Source organism: Watersipora subatra, chromosome 7 (assembly GCF_963576615.1).
Source record: "Watersipora subatra chromosome 7, tzWatSuba1.1, whole genome shotgun sequence".
Taxonomy (NCBI): domain Eukaryota; kingdom Metazoa; phylum Bryozoa; class Gymnolaemata; order Cheilostomatida; family Watersiporidae; genus Watersipora; species Watersipora subatra.
In genome coordinates this window covers 37,438,977-37,455,695 of record NC_088714.1, presented here as the reverse complement: position 1 = coordinate 37,455,695, position 16,719 = coordinate 37,438,977, and the positions used below count along the sequence as shown (strand labels likewise).

The 16,719-nt window shown below is 33.1% G+C and overlaps 1 protein-coding gene across 1 annotated transcript; it reads left to right on the top strand.

Annotated features, from left to right (window-relative positions):
• The first annotated feature begins 4,208 nt into the window (after positions 1-4,208).
• LOC137400116 (uncharacterized) lies at positions 4,209-15,842 on the top strand. The gene is made up of 5 exons (XM_068086429.1): positions 4,209-4,556; positions 7,118-7,158; positions 7,569-7,689; positions 11,189-11,252; positions 15,404-15,842. The coding sequence occupies exons 1-5, from the start codon at positions 4,244-4,246 to the stop codon at positions 15,540-15,542; spliced, it is 678 nt and encodes a 225-aa protein (XP_067942530.1). The 5' UTR covers positions 4,209-4,243; the 3' UTR covers positions 15,543-15,842.
• Positions 15,843-16,719: the final 877 nt, after the last annotated feature.

The following is a 16,719-nucleotide window of genomic DNA, read 5'->3' as shown; positions in this document are numbered from 1 at the left end:
CTTATGTTTTACAATAATAAAATAAATATTAATTCAAGCTGTAGACTCAAACTACTGTACGTAATTTAAATAACAACAGCAATAATGATATATGTTTATTATATCTCTTATTATATTGAAATGCAATATTAAAAGTAAATGGCAAGCTGCCGTGTAATATACAATTTGAAATTTGTTTGTTGGTTAAAATAAATATTAATTCAAGCTGTAGACCTAAATTACTTTAAGTAATTAAACTAATAACAGCAATAATCAAATATGTTTATTACATATCTGAAATGCAATGTTAAAAGTAAAATATATTGTAATATACAGTTTGAAAGTTGGTTGTGTTGAATGTAGAACGGTTTTGACAGCGATATGTAACAGAAATAAATATTAATAAAATAAATATTTAACTATCTCAAACTTATGTTTTACAATAATAAAATAAACATTACTTCAAGCCGTAGACCTAACCTACTGTACGTAATTTAACTAACAACAACAATGCCAACAATAAAGAAATATGTTTATTATATCTCTGCAAATGTAAATCTAAATGCAATATTAAACGGCAAACTGATGTGTAATATACAGTTTGAAAGTTGGTTGTGTTGTGATGAATGTAGAATGGTTTTGACAGCGATATGTAACAGAGAGCAAGCGTTGGCATTTACGCGTCTGGAAGTTTTATGCAAACTGGAGTGAAATAAAGAAATATTCTTGTCATCAAAGGGCGTTGTAGTAACGCCCTACCTTTTAGATAAGATGTAAAGAAATCTGGCTGATGTTCAAGATAATTTGAAAAACCTTCGGTAATTGGACAAAACCGTAGGCTGATAAACTGTGTACCACATTTTCGTACCTGTAAATCGGTCTACGCCTCTAACAGTAGACAAACAGTACACAGTAAACAGTTCTACTATCTGTCGCACGGCTTTTTTGGCGTTTCGTAGGTCGGTCGAAACTATTAATAAACCAAGCTGTTCAAGCGTTTTGTGGCAAGACTTTATCGTTCTATTCTCTGTCGCTCAGCATTTCAATTTCCGGTCTTAACTTTTATTAAACGAAGATTTTCAAGCGTTTTGTAACGATTTTCGTCCTAATAAATCTGTCTATTTATGTATAATCCGATCAGATGGGTTGGTTTTAGGTATTTGCGTCAACATTTCAAAAGCTTGGTAACATATTTAAATAGGTTTATATGCGTTTTGTATCATTATTATACTTAAACGACTTTACTGAAAAATAGGTAAATTTGTTGATCGGATTTCGTTGCAAGGGTTTGGTGACGGCCGTTAACGGATAATTTTTCGGGAGTTGTGTGCACATGTGCATTTATCATAATTCTCCCAATCAATCGTTTCACTCTTGTTTGGTCGTGGGATAATGTAAATGAGACTTGTTTGAGATGATATAAAATAAATTTGAGGGAGCACGACTCTAAAAAGGCGCAACAGAAATAACAGAAATGTAACAGAAATAAATATTAATAAAATAAATAATTAAATATCTCAAACTTATGTTTTACAATAATAAAATAAATATTAATTCAAGCTGTAGACCTAAACTACTGTACGTAATTTAAATAACAACAGCAATAATGATATATGTTTATTATATCTCTTATTATATTGAAATGCAATATTAAAAGTAAATGGCAAGCTGCCGTGTAATATACAATGTGAAAGTTGTTTGTTGGTTAAAATAAATATTAATTCAAGCTGTAGACCAAAATTACTGTAAGTAAATAAACTAACAACAGCAATAATCAAATATGTTTATTATATATCTGAAATGCAATGTTAAAAGTAAAATATATTGTAATATACAGTTTGAAAGTTGGTTGTGTTGAATGTAGAACGGTTTTGACAGCGATATGTAACAGAAATAAATATTAATAAAATAAATATTTAACTATCTCAAACTTATGTTTTACAATAATAAAATAAACATTAATTCAAGCCGTAGACCTAACCTACCGTATGTAATTTAACTAACAACAGCAATAATGAAATATGTTTATTAAATATCTTATTATATTGAAATGCAATATTAAAAGTAAAATGGCAAGCTGCCGTGTAATACACAATTTGAAAGTTGGTTGTTGGTTAAAATAAATATTAATTCAAGCTGTAGACCTAAACTAATGTACGTAATTTAACTAACAACAGCAATAATGAAATATGTTTATTATAGCTCTAAAATGCAATATTACAAGTAAAATATATTGTAATATACAGTTTGAAAGTTGGTTGTGTTGAATGCAGAACAGTTTTGACAACGATATGTAACAGAAATAAATATTATTAAAATAAATATTTAAATATCTCAAACTTATGTTTTACAATAATAAAATAAATATTAATTCAAGCTGTAGACCTAACCTACTGTACGTAATTTAACTAACAACAACAATGAAGAAATATGTTTATTATATCTCTGAAATGCAATATTAAACGTTAAACTGATGTGTAATATACAGTTTGAAAGTTGGTTGTGTTGTGATGAATGTAGAATGGTTTTGACAGCGATATGTAACAGAGAGCAAGCGTTGGCATTTACGCGTCTGGAAGTTTTATGCAAACTGGAGTGAAATAAAGAAATATTCTTGTCATAAAAGGGCGTTGTAGTAACGCCCTACCTTGTAGATAAGATGTAAAGAAATCTGGCTGATGTTCTAGATAATTTGAAAAACCTTCGGTAATTGGACAAAAACGTAGGCTGATAAACTGTGTACCACATTTTCGTAGCTGTAAATCGGTCTACGCCTCAAACAGTAGACAAACAGTACATAGTAAACAGTTCTACTATCTGTCGCACGGCTTTATTGGCGTTTCGTAGGTCGGTCGAAACTATTAATAAACCAAGGTGTTCAAGCGTTTTGTGGCGATTTGTGGCAAGACTTTATCGTTCTATTCTCTGTCGCTCGGCGTTTCAATTTCCGGTCTTAACTTTTATTAAACGAAGCTTTTCAAGCGTTTTGTGACGATTTTCGTCCTAATAAATCTGTCTATTTATGTATAATCCGATCAGATGGGTTAGTTTTAGTAATTTGCGTCAATCTTTCAAAGTCTTGGTAACATATTTAAATAGGTTTATATGCGTTTTGTATCATTATTATACTTAAACGACTTTACTGAAAAATAGTTAAATTTGTTGATAGGATTTCGTTGCAAGGGTTTGGTGACGGCCGTTAACGAATAATTTTTCGGGAGTTGTGTGCACATGTGCATTTATCATAATTCTCCCAATCAATCGTTTCACTCTTGTTTGGTCGTGGGATAACTCTCCCAATCAATCGTTTCACTCTTGTTTGGTCGTGGGATAATAAAATACATCAACACACGTTCATAACATGCATTCATCGTGCAATTCGTAATTTTCTGCATCACAATTCACAAAATTAATGTAGGGGCAATATCTTAGATCGTAGGCGTAGTCATCAGCTTGTAGACGTAATCTCCTGTAGGCAAAATCACTTGTAGGCGTACTCTCCTGTAGGCAAAATCACTTGTAGACGTAATCTCCTGTAGGCAAAATCACTCGTAGGCGTAATCTCTGGCCCCCTACGTGGATGAGGGCAAATGAGTGAGAGCTTGATATGTGTGAGAGAAATGAGTGAGAATGAGTGAGAGTTGGCAAGTCGAAACAAAAAATCATATTGGTTGGAGCGGCATTATAATAAACAAATAATAAATCTGTTTGCTTTGTTGATTTAACTTTGAAAAAAAAAAATGAAAATGAGAGCACATAAATTATTAAAATGTAGCCGTGATTAGTATACAATAAATACTGGGCCGTCCTCCACTACATCGGAAAATATTTGTAGAACAAAGGCTTCGTACTTACGTTTATTTCTACAAGAAATCCTACCTTTATACACATTTTTAACTAATAAATATTTTTCTTATACCTAAATGGTAAAATACATTAAATAGTTCACCATGTCAAATACTATAAAAGCTAAGCTAAAGTACCTTAGCAAGGATTAGGGTCTGTTTTCGTGTAATTTAATAACTGGATAATGCGCAAACAAAACTGTAAAGTAGCGAGCATCTATATTTTTGAACCTCTGAACAACTTTTTGTACCAAAAATTACTTTTTACACCCTGAAAAAAATTGAATTATTTTTAAACCATAAAACTGCAAACTTGATACGATAATAATTTTTTTTTTGTAAAATGATATGTAGCTTAAAGATTACGTTTATGTATCTGGGGAAAGGCGTTACGGTTTTCGAGGTATGCTAGTAGGGATATGACAATTATGCTGTGTTCATTGCGAGCGTTTCCACGCCGTAACTATTTTTTATGTTATCGAGTTAGTATACCGCAATACAGGCCGATTACTTCTCTAAAGACGACAAGTAGAACAAACAAAGCGTCCTGCACACATGAATCTTTGAAACCAAAGCCAATTGGATTTAGTTTAGCTCATCGAACCGTCAGGGAGAAAAACACGAATGCAAAAAGTTTCCAAAACTGGTCTATTGGAAAGAAAGTGTTGACGTTATACTTCGGAGCTGTAGCTCTAATTGTCTTTGTATTACTACTTGACTGGAACATTAATGGTAAGCATTGACTCTTTATGTTTCAGATACCAGTGTCTATGTAGGTTTTTGATATCTCCGTGATATAGTATAGTATATCTTTGATATGTGTGGTTGTGGAGAAATTATATTATGCATAACTAATCCGAATTCACACACAATATCAGTGTTGAATTTGCTTGTCATATTATTCTATTTTGACTATGTTTAGTTTGTGCATCTTTACTCAGCTTGTGGCAACTAATTTAATTATTACTGGTTCAGGTACGTTTTGACAATGTTGATTCACATCCATATCTTGGCATTGAGTTGCAAAATAACCTGATATGGGAAATTCACTATGTCAAAATAATAAGCAAAGCTAATAGAACATTACATATGCTAAGGAGAGTTTTAAAGCATGTTGACACAAAAACTCGGCAGATTGCTTATTTTTCTTTGGTGAGGTCACTTTTAGAGTACGGTTGCACGGTATGGGACCCGTTTATGAAAAAAGATATCAAAAGATTTGAGAAAATACAGAACACCGCTTTAAGGTTCATTTTTAAACTAAAGGGGCAAGTCAGTTTTACAGAAATAAGAGCAAATACAGGGATCGAAAGTTTAGCTAAACGGTGATCGGATCGGGTTTTTCCCACTGAAAGCCTCACGCAGGAGGCAAAATACGTGGGAACTCTTTATTTTAAACAGTATACCAGCAAAAATTTTCCCTTCCCTTCCTCCTTTCTTTCCTCTCTCTTCCCCTTCTTCCCTTTTTTCAGTGTTTTTAATTTTGCTTTCGGCTTGTATTTGTATCTAAAGAGTATTGCAACAATATTCCTTCGATATTTCATATTTACATCATATAATATCAATTTCTAATACTGCTATGTGAATCAAAAAAAAAAAAAAAAAAAAGATTAATGAATCAAATGCCATATACAAAATATTTACAATGATATAAATACAACATTGATTACAATGTCCCCGGGCCAAAAGTTGCCAAAAAGGGCAACTTTTGGCCCGGTGAAAAGATATTAGGTGTGCATTTTATTTAAAAGCAGTGGAAAGGAACTTTACGGTCCCTGATTTTAAAAATACTATCAAGCACTACAACACTCGACAGAAAGCAGGTCTGTTTGTGCCAACAATCCGGACAAATGCGTTTTTTAATTCTTTTTGGCCGAGAACAACTCGAGACCTGAGAGGTTTTTAGTAAAGAATTTTTGTACTAAAAGAGTTCCCACACCTTTCCTTCTTTCTAGAAGGGTGTAATGGGAAAATTTTAGATTAGATTAGGTACAATGGAAGGTGTTAAGCTATTATAAGCAATGCTGATATTTACAAGTACAAGTTACTTCTTTATTCTATGTCAAACAATTAAAATACCCAACTAACAAAATTCTAAAACAATAATATTAATGACAAAACAATTAGAATAGCTAATGAAAGTTACATCCTTACTCGAATGGTCGTCTATGCTTATTGATCAGTCCTGTACAACTGTTAGTTTCGAAAGTCAAACGAGAGTTGTGAGAGGCCATAGGTAAAGAGTGTCGGCAGTTGAGATGGTGGCGTAGAAGAGGTTCAGCTGGTGGAGGAGAATGAGGCTCCAGAGAGGGAGGGGGAGAAAAGGAGATTCCTCAACAGGCAGATGGGAAAGCGTCTAAGGAGGTCCTCGGGAAGAGAGAGCGAGACCCAGAGCTCAAGCTAGAGCCGAGATGGAGATGGTGATAGAGATGCTTAGTCATTGGAGCTGTTTTCTTTTATAGATGTCTGTCATGTGGGATGGTTAGCTTGTGGGTGTAGGTTGAGTGTTAAGGTTCCAATGCTCTCTGTCAGGAGAGTGAAGATATCTTGTTTGCGTAAGTCTTCAGCTGCTGCATGTGATGTCGGCGTGTAGGGACTTAGGCCTTACTTCTGGTATCTAGGTCATGTTTGACAAGACTGGCAGATCTGTATGTGACTCATTTGACTCGTATCTAATGTTTCTCTGGTGGCTTTTTGATGATGGTGGTTGGTAGGTTTAATTGCTTCGACTTCCCTTTGGCATGTTCTCAGTCTGGTGTTGACACAGTTTCTATGATTGATTTTTTCCAATTCTGAAGTTAATAGCTTTTTTTTGACGGTTCCAATTATCAAATTATTTGATTTATTTTAGGCCCCTTGCTGCTTGTAGGTATTATATATATATATATATGCTTATCCTGTGGTTTGGCTACATTCCCTGTTGGTATCTTGTTTTCACAGTATTTCCATACAACATCTTAATGCAATGTTGGTATACCTTTCACTGGTAGTTTTAATAAGAACGCAAATGCATTCAGCTTATGAAAAGACCTGTTAGAAAGCTAATATTATACAACAAACTTCTGTTGGCAGTCTCTGGCTTGACTAAGATTTTCAATGTGAGATAATATGAAGAATGTGAATGAGCATTGCAATGTAAAAGGTGGCAGATACTTTACAATTACCATATATTCAATTTTCCTAGTAATTTTGCTTTACTAGCTTTTTCATCTTTGTAGATAAGTAAGTACCTTACAACTTTTAAGTTTTTTCTTGATAAAAAATTTCTTATATATCACAATTTATATTCACAGATAATGAGAGGCAAGCCAGTGCTAGACGACGAAAAATTGAGGTAATTTTTTGTACGGTGTTTTCTTAGATTAAAACCATGTGATACCAGTTTAGTTTGTGACATTTTGTTGATGTGCTTAAAGGAGTTCACATTTGTAAAAAGTTTTCATTGCTTAAACCGATTCTTTGTTTTCTACATCAATTTGCAAAATTAATTGCAAGTTTTTTTATTTTAAATCTTTAGTTATAGTTGTCTTTTTTCATTGAAGAGACTTTTTTTTCACTACTCAGTTACCCGTGTGAAGATGATGAGTATGTCTTGCCTCGTCACTTTAACATCAGGGTTTATCCGTGACAAGATGATCTACGGATAGCATTGCATCACTTACAAAAGTTTTGTTTAGAATTTCTACATTGTTCTCTCATAATTCATTCCTATATCACCCCTCAAGTGTAGAACTTCATTTACAGAGAGCGAAAGGTGAAGATGGGCTCTTCAAATATTTTATCAGCATACCTGGCATGAGAAACTCAATTCTGCTGTCTTTTGTTGGAGGGTTCACTGCCTGGACATTGACATTTCTACTCACCAGTAAGGATTAATCTTACTGCTGTATCCGAATTTGTCTCATCAACTTGGTATTGTTTATGTATTTGGCATGTTTTTCTTCTATCTAGGTAGTTCAATCTTTTGAGAGCCAAACTGTTGTTCTATACTGGTGCCAAAAGGAGAAGGTAATCATGCTACATTTTGTGTTAGCTACTCAGTAACCTCAGGCAAAATGATTTAACAATAAGACTTGTTAATCGCCTCATTAGTAGTTAGGTGAAAATGTATATAAATAGATGGACTCGCATGGTTTTTAATAGATATTGAATTGATTTAGTTATCGCACTGAAAGAACTTATGCTGCTTTAAACCACTTTATATATACAAAAACATTATATATCTCACCCTTTTTTCTCGCTACATAACGAAACAATTTAAATTGTTGAGTTAATTTTTTGTAGAATATTTGAGGCCTTGTATCAGGGTTGGCTCAGTTTAAACCATTAGTTTAAACCAATGGTTTTAACTAGCCGGAAAAAAATGGTTTTTTTCATTTAAAAAAACAACATCATATTTTAAGTTCGTAGTGGTTCATGTGCGGTAGAAATGCAGACACGTAAGAACAATAGACATGGTTTTATTGAATGCGTAGAATATATTTGTGAAAATATTTCGACGAATAAGGTTGCATGAAAGTGTAAACAGAAACCATCTCCAACAACTGCGTCACATGTGAGCCGTTTTGAAAAGAGAATCCAAACTACGGTGGTCTCGTGTGGCTGCGATTAACTGTTCGTTTTTAGCTTTTAAGAGCATGTAATCACATTCCCACATATTTGGCACCTAAACACAACAGAGTAAGACATGGTGAATCTTTTTATATCAAATAACTGTAATGTGAATTTTGTTGCGAGTCAACCTTTAATGAATGGATACTTTCTCAAGTCTGGCCAGTGAGAAAAAATTACTTGTAATTAGAAATTAAAACAATAAAATCCTTTTGGACAAAAGCTTTGAGTTTGCAAACTAATATTTCATTTATTGGGCACAAGCCAAAGTAGTTGGATTGTTAGAGTTCAGTTTATCAAGTTTTTTGTGTTTTGAAAAGTTAAAGTTGTGCCTCAAGTTTTCAACACGCCTCGCAAATAGGATCCTGTTTGGCGGTTTTTCACTCGAACTGCAAAAGGCAAAGGTTTTAAGGCAAAATGTAATAGGTGTGCTGTCATAATGTAATAGGTGTGCTGTCATAATGTAATAGGTGTGCTGTCATAATGTAATAGGTGTGCTGTCATAATGTAATAGGTGTGCTGTCCTAATGTAATAGGTGTGCTGTCATAATGTAATAGGTGTGCTGTCATAATGTAATAGGTGTGCTGTCATAATGTAATAGGTGTGCTGTCATAATGTAATAGGTGTGCTGTCATAATGTAATAGGTGTGCTGTCATAATGTAATAGGTGTGCTGTCATAATGTAATAGGTGTGCTGTCAAAATGTAATAGGTGTGCTGTCATAATGTAATAGGTGTGCTGTCATAATGTAATAGGTGTGCTGTCATAATGTATTAGGTGTGCTGTCATAATGTAATAGGTGTGCTGTCATAATGTAATAGGTGTGCTGTCATAATGTAATAGGTGTGCTGTCATAATGTAATAGGTGTGCTGTCATAATGTAATAGGTGTGCTGTCATAATGTAATAGGTGTGCTGTCATAATGTAATAGGTGTGCTGTCATAATGTAATAGGTGTGCTGTCATAATGCAAGATCACGCAGATAGGCTTAAAGCTCAGGTAGCAAAATCTCAAGCTGAAAATACCAAAATCTTTAGACAGTGATGCTAGTATTCGATGCTAGTGATGCTAGTAGTGATGCGAGAAATCTGCCACTGCTCCAAACGCTAGCAATGCATCTGCATTATGCTCTGCTCTACACTACCACAAGATCACTTGGATTCAAATTCCTATTTATACATAGAGCTGTAGGTAAAATATTCAATTTATGTGATAAAATTTCTGCTCTGTTTTTCATCTATCATGTTTGATTAAAGACTCATTCCAAAATTTCCATGTTTTCTCCCTTTTTTTCCAGAACAACTCCCACAGTACCATCTTTAATAGATGATTCCACATATGTATGTTCAACACTCAATCATGTAGTTATAGTAAGTGATGTTAATTTGACTTAAAATTGCAAAAACCTTGGTAAAATTATAAAACCATAAAAATCGGTTTAAACCATAAAAACCTGGTTTTTTATAAAAGCCGTGGGTTTTTTCCAACCCTGCCTTGTATTCTGTGAATTGTTGCATAGTTTGTATTATTTTAATAATAAAATATATTGTACTTTGTTAGTCATCAGTCGGTTTATATTCTGTTAGTCGTCAGATGGTTTATATTCTGTTAGTCATCAGATGGTTTATATTATGTTAGTCATCAGATGGTTTATATTCCGTTATTCACCAGTTGGTTTATAATCGGTTAGTCATCAGTCGGTTTATATTCTGTTAGTCATCAGTTGGTTTATATTCTGTTAGTCATTAGTTGGTTTATATTCCGTTAGTCATCAGATGTTTTAAATTATGTTAGTCATCAGATGGTTTATATAATGTTAGTCATCAGTTGGTTTATATTCCGTTAGTCATCAGATGGTTTATATTCCGTTAGTCATCAGATGGTTTATATTCCGTTAGTCATCAGATGGTTTATATTATGTTAGTCATCAGATGGTTTATATTCCGTTAGTCATCAGATGGTTTATATTCCGTTAGTCATCAGATGGTTTATATTCCGTTAGTCATCAGTTGGTTTATATTCTGTTAGTCATCAGATGTTTTATATTATGTTAGTCATCAGATGGTTTATATTCTGTTAGTCATCAGATGGTTTATATTCCGTTAGTCATCAGATGTTTTATATTCTGTTAGTCATCAGATGGTTTATATTCTGTTAGTCATCAGTTGGTTTATATTTCGTTAGTCATCAGATGTTTTATATTATGTTAGTCATCAAATAGTTTATATACTGTTAGTCATCAGATGGTTTATATGCTGTTAGTCATCAGTTGGTTTATATTCCGTTAGTCATCAGATGGTTTATATTCTGTTATTCATTTGGTGGTTGGTATTTTGTTGATCGTACCTCACCAAACACCGTGGTTCAAAGTTTTTGTTTTTTCCTGAAGTTGGTTATAGCCTGCTACTTTCGACCTCATACAAAATCACAACAGTTAATATCAATGCTGCTTGACGTAAAGGAGAGTTCCAAGTTTCTATCATCACCCTTTATATAGTAACTAACACATACTCTGGTCATCGGCGTGAGAAAATGTAATACTTTCTGGCCTCGACTCTCTGAGTTACTGAATGCCGGCACTTCAGTAGTACAATTGTGAGTTGAGAAATATGTGGAGTCATGTACTTGTGTTTCTTCTGGTCACTTACATGCATTTTTAAATCTATTAACATACATTATGTATGTCTGGGAATGCGCACCCACGGATATAATGTTGTAATATATCAGTTACGTAATTGTATTACTTTTGTAGGTACTCCTCGAAAGGCATACACTGTAGGATATTTCAGCACCTTTTTAGCATTCATAACTTATTTGTGAGTATCTTTAAAGTGACTCAAGTGACTTCTGTTAATAGCTTTCATAATCATGGTTTGGCTTGATATACATGTATGCCTGGTTCTTAGTTTCATATGTGTGCACAAAGCAATATTATTAGCATCAAAGGCAAAAAATGCTTGCGCTCAAATGTGCATTAGCTGTTGCTACTCCGGCTGTCCAAATTTGTCAGTTTAATTTTATGCATTACCAGTTTTCACATAAAAGAACATCGGGTTGTGACATGTGTCACCCAGTACACCACTGGTCACACTATCCATCTTGTCACTCCTCCATTTGCCTGTCACTTGGTATGTCATGTCACTTTTGACAATGCCAGTGTTACTAGTCGTCAGACTAACCTATATTTATCACTTATTTTGTGCTCTTCATCATTATATGCACTAAATAAATCACTATATGTGTCATGATCACAGAAACCATGGTTAAGTCGGGATTATAAGTTTTAGAGCTATTTACACTAGCAGAAGAATAAAATTCTCAGTTATTTTGCAAAAAGAATTTGGATTCTAGCTTGATTACAGCAGATTTTATGGTCAAAAAATTAAATGCACGTTTACCATTAGTACTAAAACACAGTTCTGAGAAAACTGGTGTTAAAGTTTGAGAAACGAAAACCAATGCACAATTTTGTGTACATTTCAAAACGGCATAGCAACCAATATCAAGAAGTTGCGATATTTATCTAGATTTCTGTATTTATATCCAAAAAATTTTGCTGAATTTAAAAATCTAAACAGATTTTAGTTGTTTGTCATAGAAATAGCTGTATGTTTATAAGAAAATGTATTACTTAATTTTGCAGATATTAAAAACGGCTTGGCAGTACCGGAATATGGTGCATAGCCAAATCATCAACAAAATCTTTAGAAAAATAACAACAGTAACATATTGCACACTATCGGTCACTAAATACTTTTATCTTGGAAATTCGAATAATTATTCTTATAATTAAATCTGATAATAATCTTGTAAAATCGAATAATTATTCTTATAATTAAATATTGTAATAATTTTGTTCTAATCGGTAAGAAAATATCATTGTAATTCCTTTTACTTTCACTGTTTTTGACATCAATTGGAATACCAAAGTACGCATTATCAGTGTCCAAAATGTCGAAGTTATCCTTAAAATCGGCAAAAAAGAAACAATTATATTTATCGGACGCTATTTTTCAGTACTTCCTGTTTAGCATAGCAATTGTTTTAAGGGGATTTTTCCAAAGGTTAAAGACTTATATTGGCTATACTGACTTCAGATTCAGAAAGATCACTCTTTGATTGGTCCAGATGCGCGTGTTACAAAAATCGTTACAAATATTATAAATTCAGTTAGTGCAACTTCAAAGTCGGATAACTCAACTTCGTGATTTGCGACTTAACCATGGTTTCTGTGGCCGCGACACATATATAAAGTTAATAGGCTGCAAGACCTGCTCAGTATGTTACAACCATCATATGATGCATAAAATATTCTAATAACATACACAGTAAGTTGGTTAAATCATTTAACAGCTCAAACTGATAAAGACTGCAGGTAATCCTAATGCCTAAAAATAAACCAAATGAGTCATATGGAACTATGCATTAAAAAGCTAGATCATATATGAAAACTGTATTTTTGAAGTAATTTCTAATAAAAATTGGTTTGAATCGCTTCTCTACTTAGAGAAAGTGTGAATGAAGGTGGAGGCTTGGCTATGTATAGTTTTGGAAGTAAAGGTTGCGGTAGAAATATGCTACTCTAATGTACTAGATAGGCTGGCTTTTACATTTGAGTTATTGCCAGCCTCTTCACCTTCACATATGAAACTGCAATACTTAGAGATGCTTTGAATTTTCTGTTTTGGTAACGTAGCATCAAATCTGTGCTTAGGTTTTATATCATATATTGGAAAGTTTATCTTACCGACACTCACAAGTAGAAGACTGAATAGAATTTGTTGAAACATTCTCAAGAGGCTCTTAACATCAAGAAACTCATTAACTCAAGAGACTCATTAACTCAAGAGACTCATTAACTCAAGAGACTCATTAACTCAAGAGACTCATTAACTCAAGAGACTCATTAACTCAAGAGACTCATTAACTCAAGAGACTCATTAACTCAAGAGACTCATTAACTCAAGAGACTCATTAACTCAAGAGACTCATTAACTCAAGAGACTCATTAACTCAAGAGACTCATTAACTCAAGAGACTCATTAACTCAAGAGACTCATTAACTCAAGAGACTCATTAACTCAAGAGACTCATTAACTCAAGAGACTCATTAACTCAAGAGACTCATTAACTCAAGAGACTCATTAACATCACGCCAACAAGTTAAATATATTTCTGCCATGAGTAGAAGTAGCCATATTTTTGTTTTAGATTCATAGAAGTTAGACATTAGTTTTTAAACATGTGAAGTCTTTCTGAGCAATTTCATACTGCAGGTTTGTATTCAATTGTTGGTCATGCTCATTACCGTCACACAACATTGAGATATATATATATATATAGTCAAACATGGATAACTCGCCCACGGATTGCTCGAACACATGGTTAATTCGAATGGTTTCTTTGGTCCGTTCCCACGTAATGATAAATTGCTATAGATAACTCGAACTCAACACTGTTAACTCGAACTGTTTTTTCCCAACGGCTACCGAAACGGTTGTTATCGCTTTAGAAAATCACTTTATTCCAAGCCATAGAGGTTAACCTCAACTTTTCGTGATTCATGAGCGTCGTTATTACCATCATCGGCAAAGTATTTTTGTCAACGGCTTTTCTAAAGGTTTGGTGAAATTTGATTTATACCAAACATCCGCTTAGCGATCGCCCTTCGGAAGCAAGGTAAAGTGAGGTAATCTTTGCATTAACTTCAAGAAAAATCGGCAAAATTGATCGTAGGTAAAACGCTCAAAAGAAAAAGATGTCTTTTCTTTTGAGTATTTCAACAACGATCAAGTTTTTCCAATGTCAATCTAAAAACTTCCTGGCAATAACATCACCTCAAACAACAAACCAATCTCAAGTGATAGAAAAATCTCTATACTTTTTGGATAAAAACGTCTTAAACTTTGCATTAGAAGCATTTAATTTGAAACAAGACATTTATGCTTTTGATTTATATTATAGTTTGTATATGTACATGTATCTACTAATAAATAAGTAAATACATTGACTTGTTACAGTGCTCTGATAACTTGAACGCTCTAATAATTCGAACACTTTCGCTCGGTCCCGTGAAGTTCGAGTTATCCATGTTTGACTGTATATATATATATATACATATATACAGTCAAACATGGATAACTCGAACTTCACGGGACCGAGCGAAAGTGTTCGAATTATTAGAGCGTTCAAGTTATCAGAGCACTGTAACAAGTCAATGTATTTACTTATTTATTAGTAGATACATGTAATTCAACTCCCATTGGTAATGGGATTTGTGTCCCTTGCCTAAGCTCTGAGCTGCACTGATGAGGCTTCAATAGCCGAAACAGTACTGTCTGTAGCATGAGTATATATATATATACACACACACAATGTATATATATATACACAATGTATATATATATATACACACAATGTATATATATATACACAATGTATCTATATATATACACAATGTATATATATACACAATGTATATATATACACAATGTATATATATATATACACACAATGTATATATATATACACACAATATATATATATACACAATGTATATATATACACAATGTATATATACACAATGTATATATATATATATACACAATATATATATATACACAATGTATATATATACACAATGTATATATATACACAATGTATATATATATACACAATGTATATATATACACAATGTATATATATACACAATGTATATATATACACAATGTATATATATACACAATGTATATATATACACAATGTATATATATACACAATGTATATATATGTACAAATATAGGATGTTGTGTCATGTTGATAATTTTATGACAATCATTCTAATTTTTTATGTATTTAATCCCCTTCAATTATAAAATTAAAATATTTAGCAATTCTCATTATATTTTGTGTCATCTGATCGGTTTATTATTGTGCAAACTTGGCCTGAAGTTTTCTGTATTTACAGTCTCTATTGCTATGTATCAGCTGCTGAAGATCGCCAAGACAGAGAGAAGTTAGCTGATGTTTATGAAGAAGTTAGAAAAAAGAGAGCTAGTTTAGTTATGGGACTAGCAGAAGATCCGAATGAGACTGAAGAGGAGTGAATCTACGGTTAGCATGAGCAAACCAATAACTGAGACAATGCTGTGCAAGAGGTGCTTGACATCTAAATCATAAGCTATTTGGATATTTCGGGTGGAACTTATTACTCTGTGCTATAAACCTATTGAGTTTGGAAACATGTATTTTGGCATGACATTTTTAAATGCCATTGTGTGTTCTACAATGAGCTTCATCATTGAAATGATTATTAATTTTATTGTCTACACGCTTCAAACCAGGCATATCATTGTTGCTTTGCATCCTTTGTCACAAATATTGTTAATAAAAGGACACAGCATATCTTTTTAAACAGTCGCTTTGCTTGAACATCATTTGCCGCATTTTACCTAAAATTGTGAAAAGCTAGTACATGTATAGGTGATTAGCCATAATAAATTTTCGTCATCCTTTGCCAAGTTCTTTGTAAACGATTAACCCAAATTGCATAATTTAAAAGGCGTTTTCACTGCTACAGATAGTGGCAAGGAATTTTGTCTTTGTCACGGATCAACTAACGTCGGGGTGCATAATCGTTACATCATTAGCGACTAAGTAGTTGCGCTCTCCTTGATCAAAATAATAAAATATCCCCTACAACAAGCTTAATTACCGGTATAGATAATAGCGATTGCTTTATGAAATAGCTTCGCCTCTGTTGTATAGTCTTTGTTGAATCGAAGATCGTCGTTTGATCAAGTCACTATAAATGTGTTGCATATGTTGTATAATAAGTTTTGCGTTCTCATTTTGACGTTACTCAAATCTTTTTACGAAACAATTTCTATTTGCGACTTACTTCTAATTACTACATTTTTAATGGCTGAACTTGTGTTTCGTTTATACAAAACTAGAGTTTTTTCATGTCATACACTTATCCACTCAATGATGCAGACTGATCGTTAGTTTGGCTTTCTTGTTGCGTAGTCAGTGTTTGCGCATACGGACCAATCGTTCATTCTAGACCGCTGTTTTTGTCTAGTAAGATGTTATTTTAAAACAAATCTTATGAAAAAGTCACGTGCAGCTCATATTTCATACTGCCAATTATGTAGACAGCCAAATTAATTGACTTTCTGAGGCAAAATAGTGAGAAAAAGTCTGCGGTTAGAAAAATCCCCTTTCAGTTTCTTCGACCTGAATAAGTCGCTACAAAATTAGAAAATGCATTTTTTTGTAAAT

What these genes read in the sequence shown, in the direction of transcription:
- LOC137400116 (XM_068086429.1), top strand. Translation starts at nt 4,244, where the DNA reads ATGACAATTATGCTGTGTTCATTGCGAGCGTTTCCACGCCGTAACTAT. An exon ending in ACTTGACTGGAACATTAATG is followed by an intron (nt 4,557 to 7,117) that starts GTAAGCATTGAC and finishes TTATATTCACAG; the next exon opens with ATAATGAGAGGCAAGCCAGT. An exon ending in CTAGACGACGAAAAATTGAG is followed by an intron (nt 7,159 to 7,568) that starts GTAATTTTTTGT and finishes CTTCATTTACAG; the next exon opens with AGAGCGAAAGGTGAAGATGG.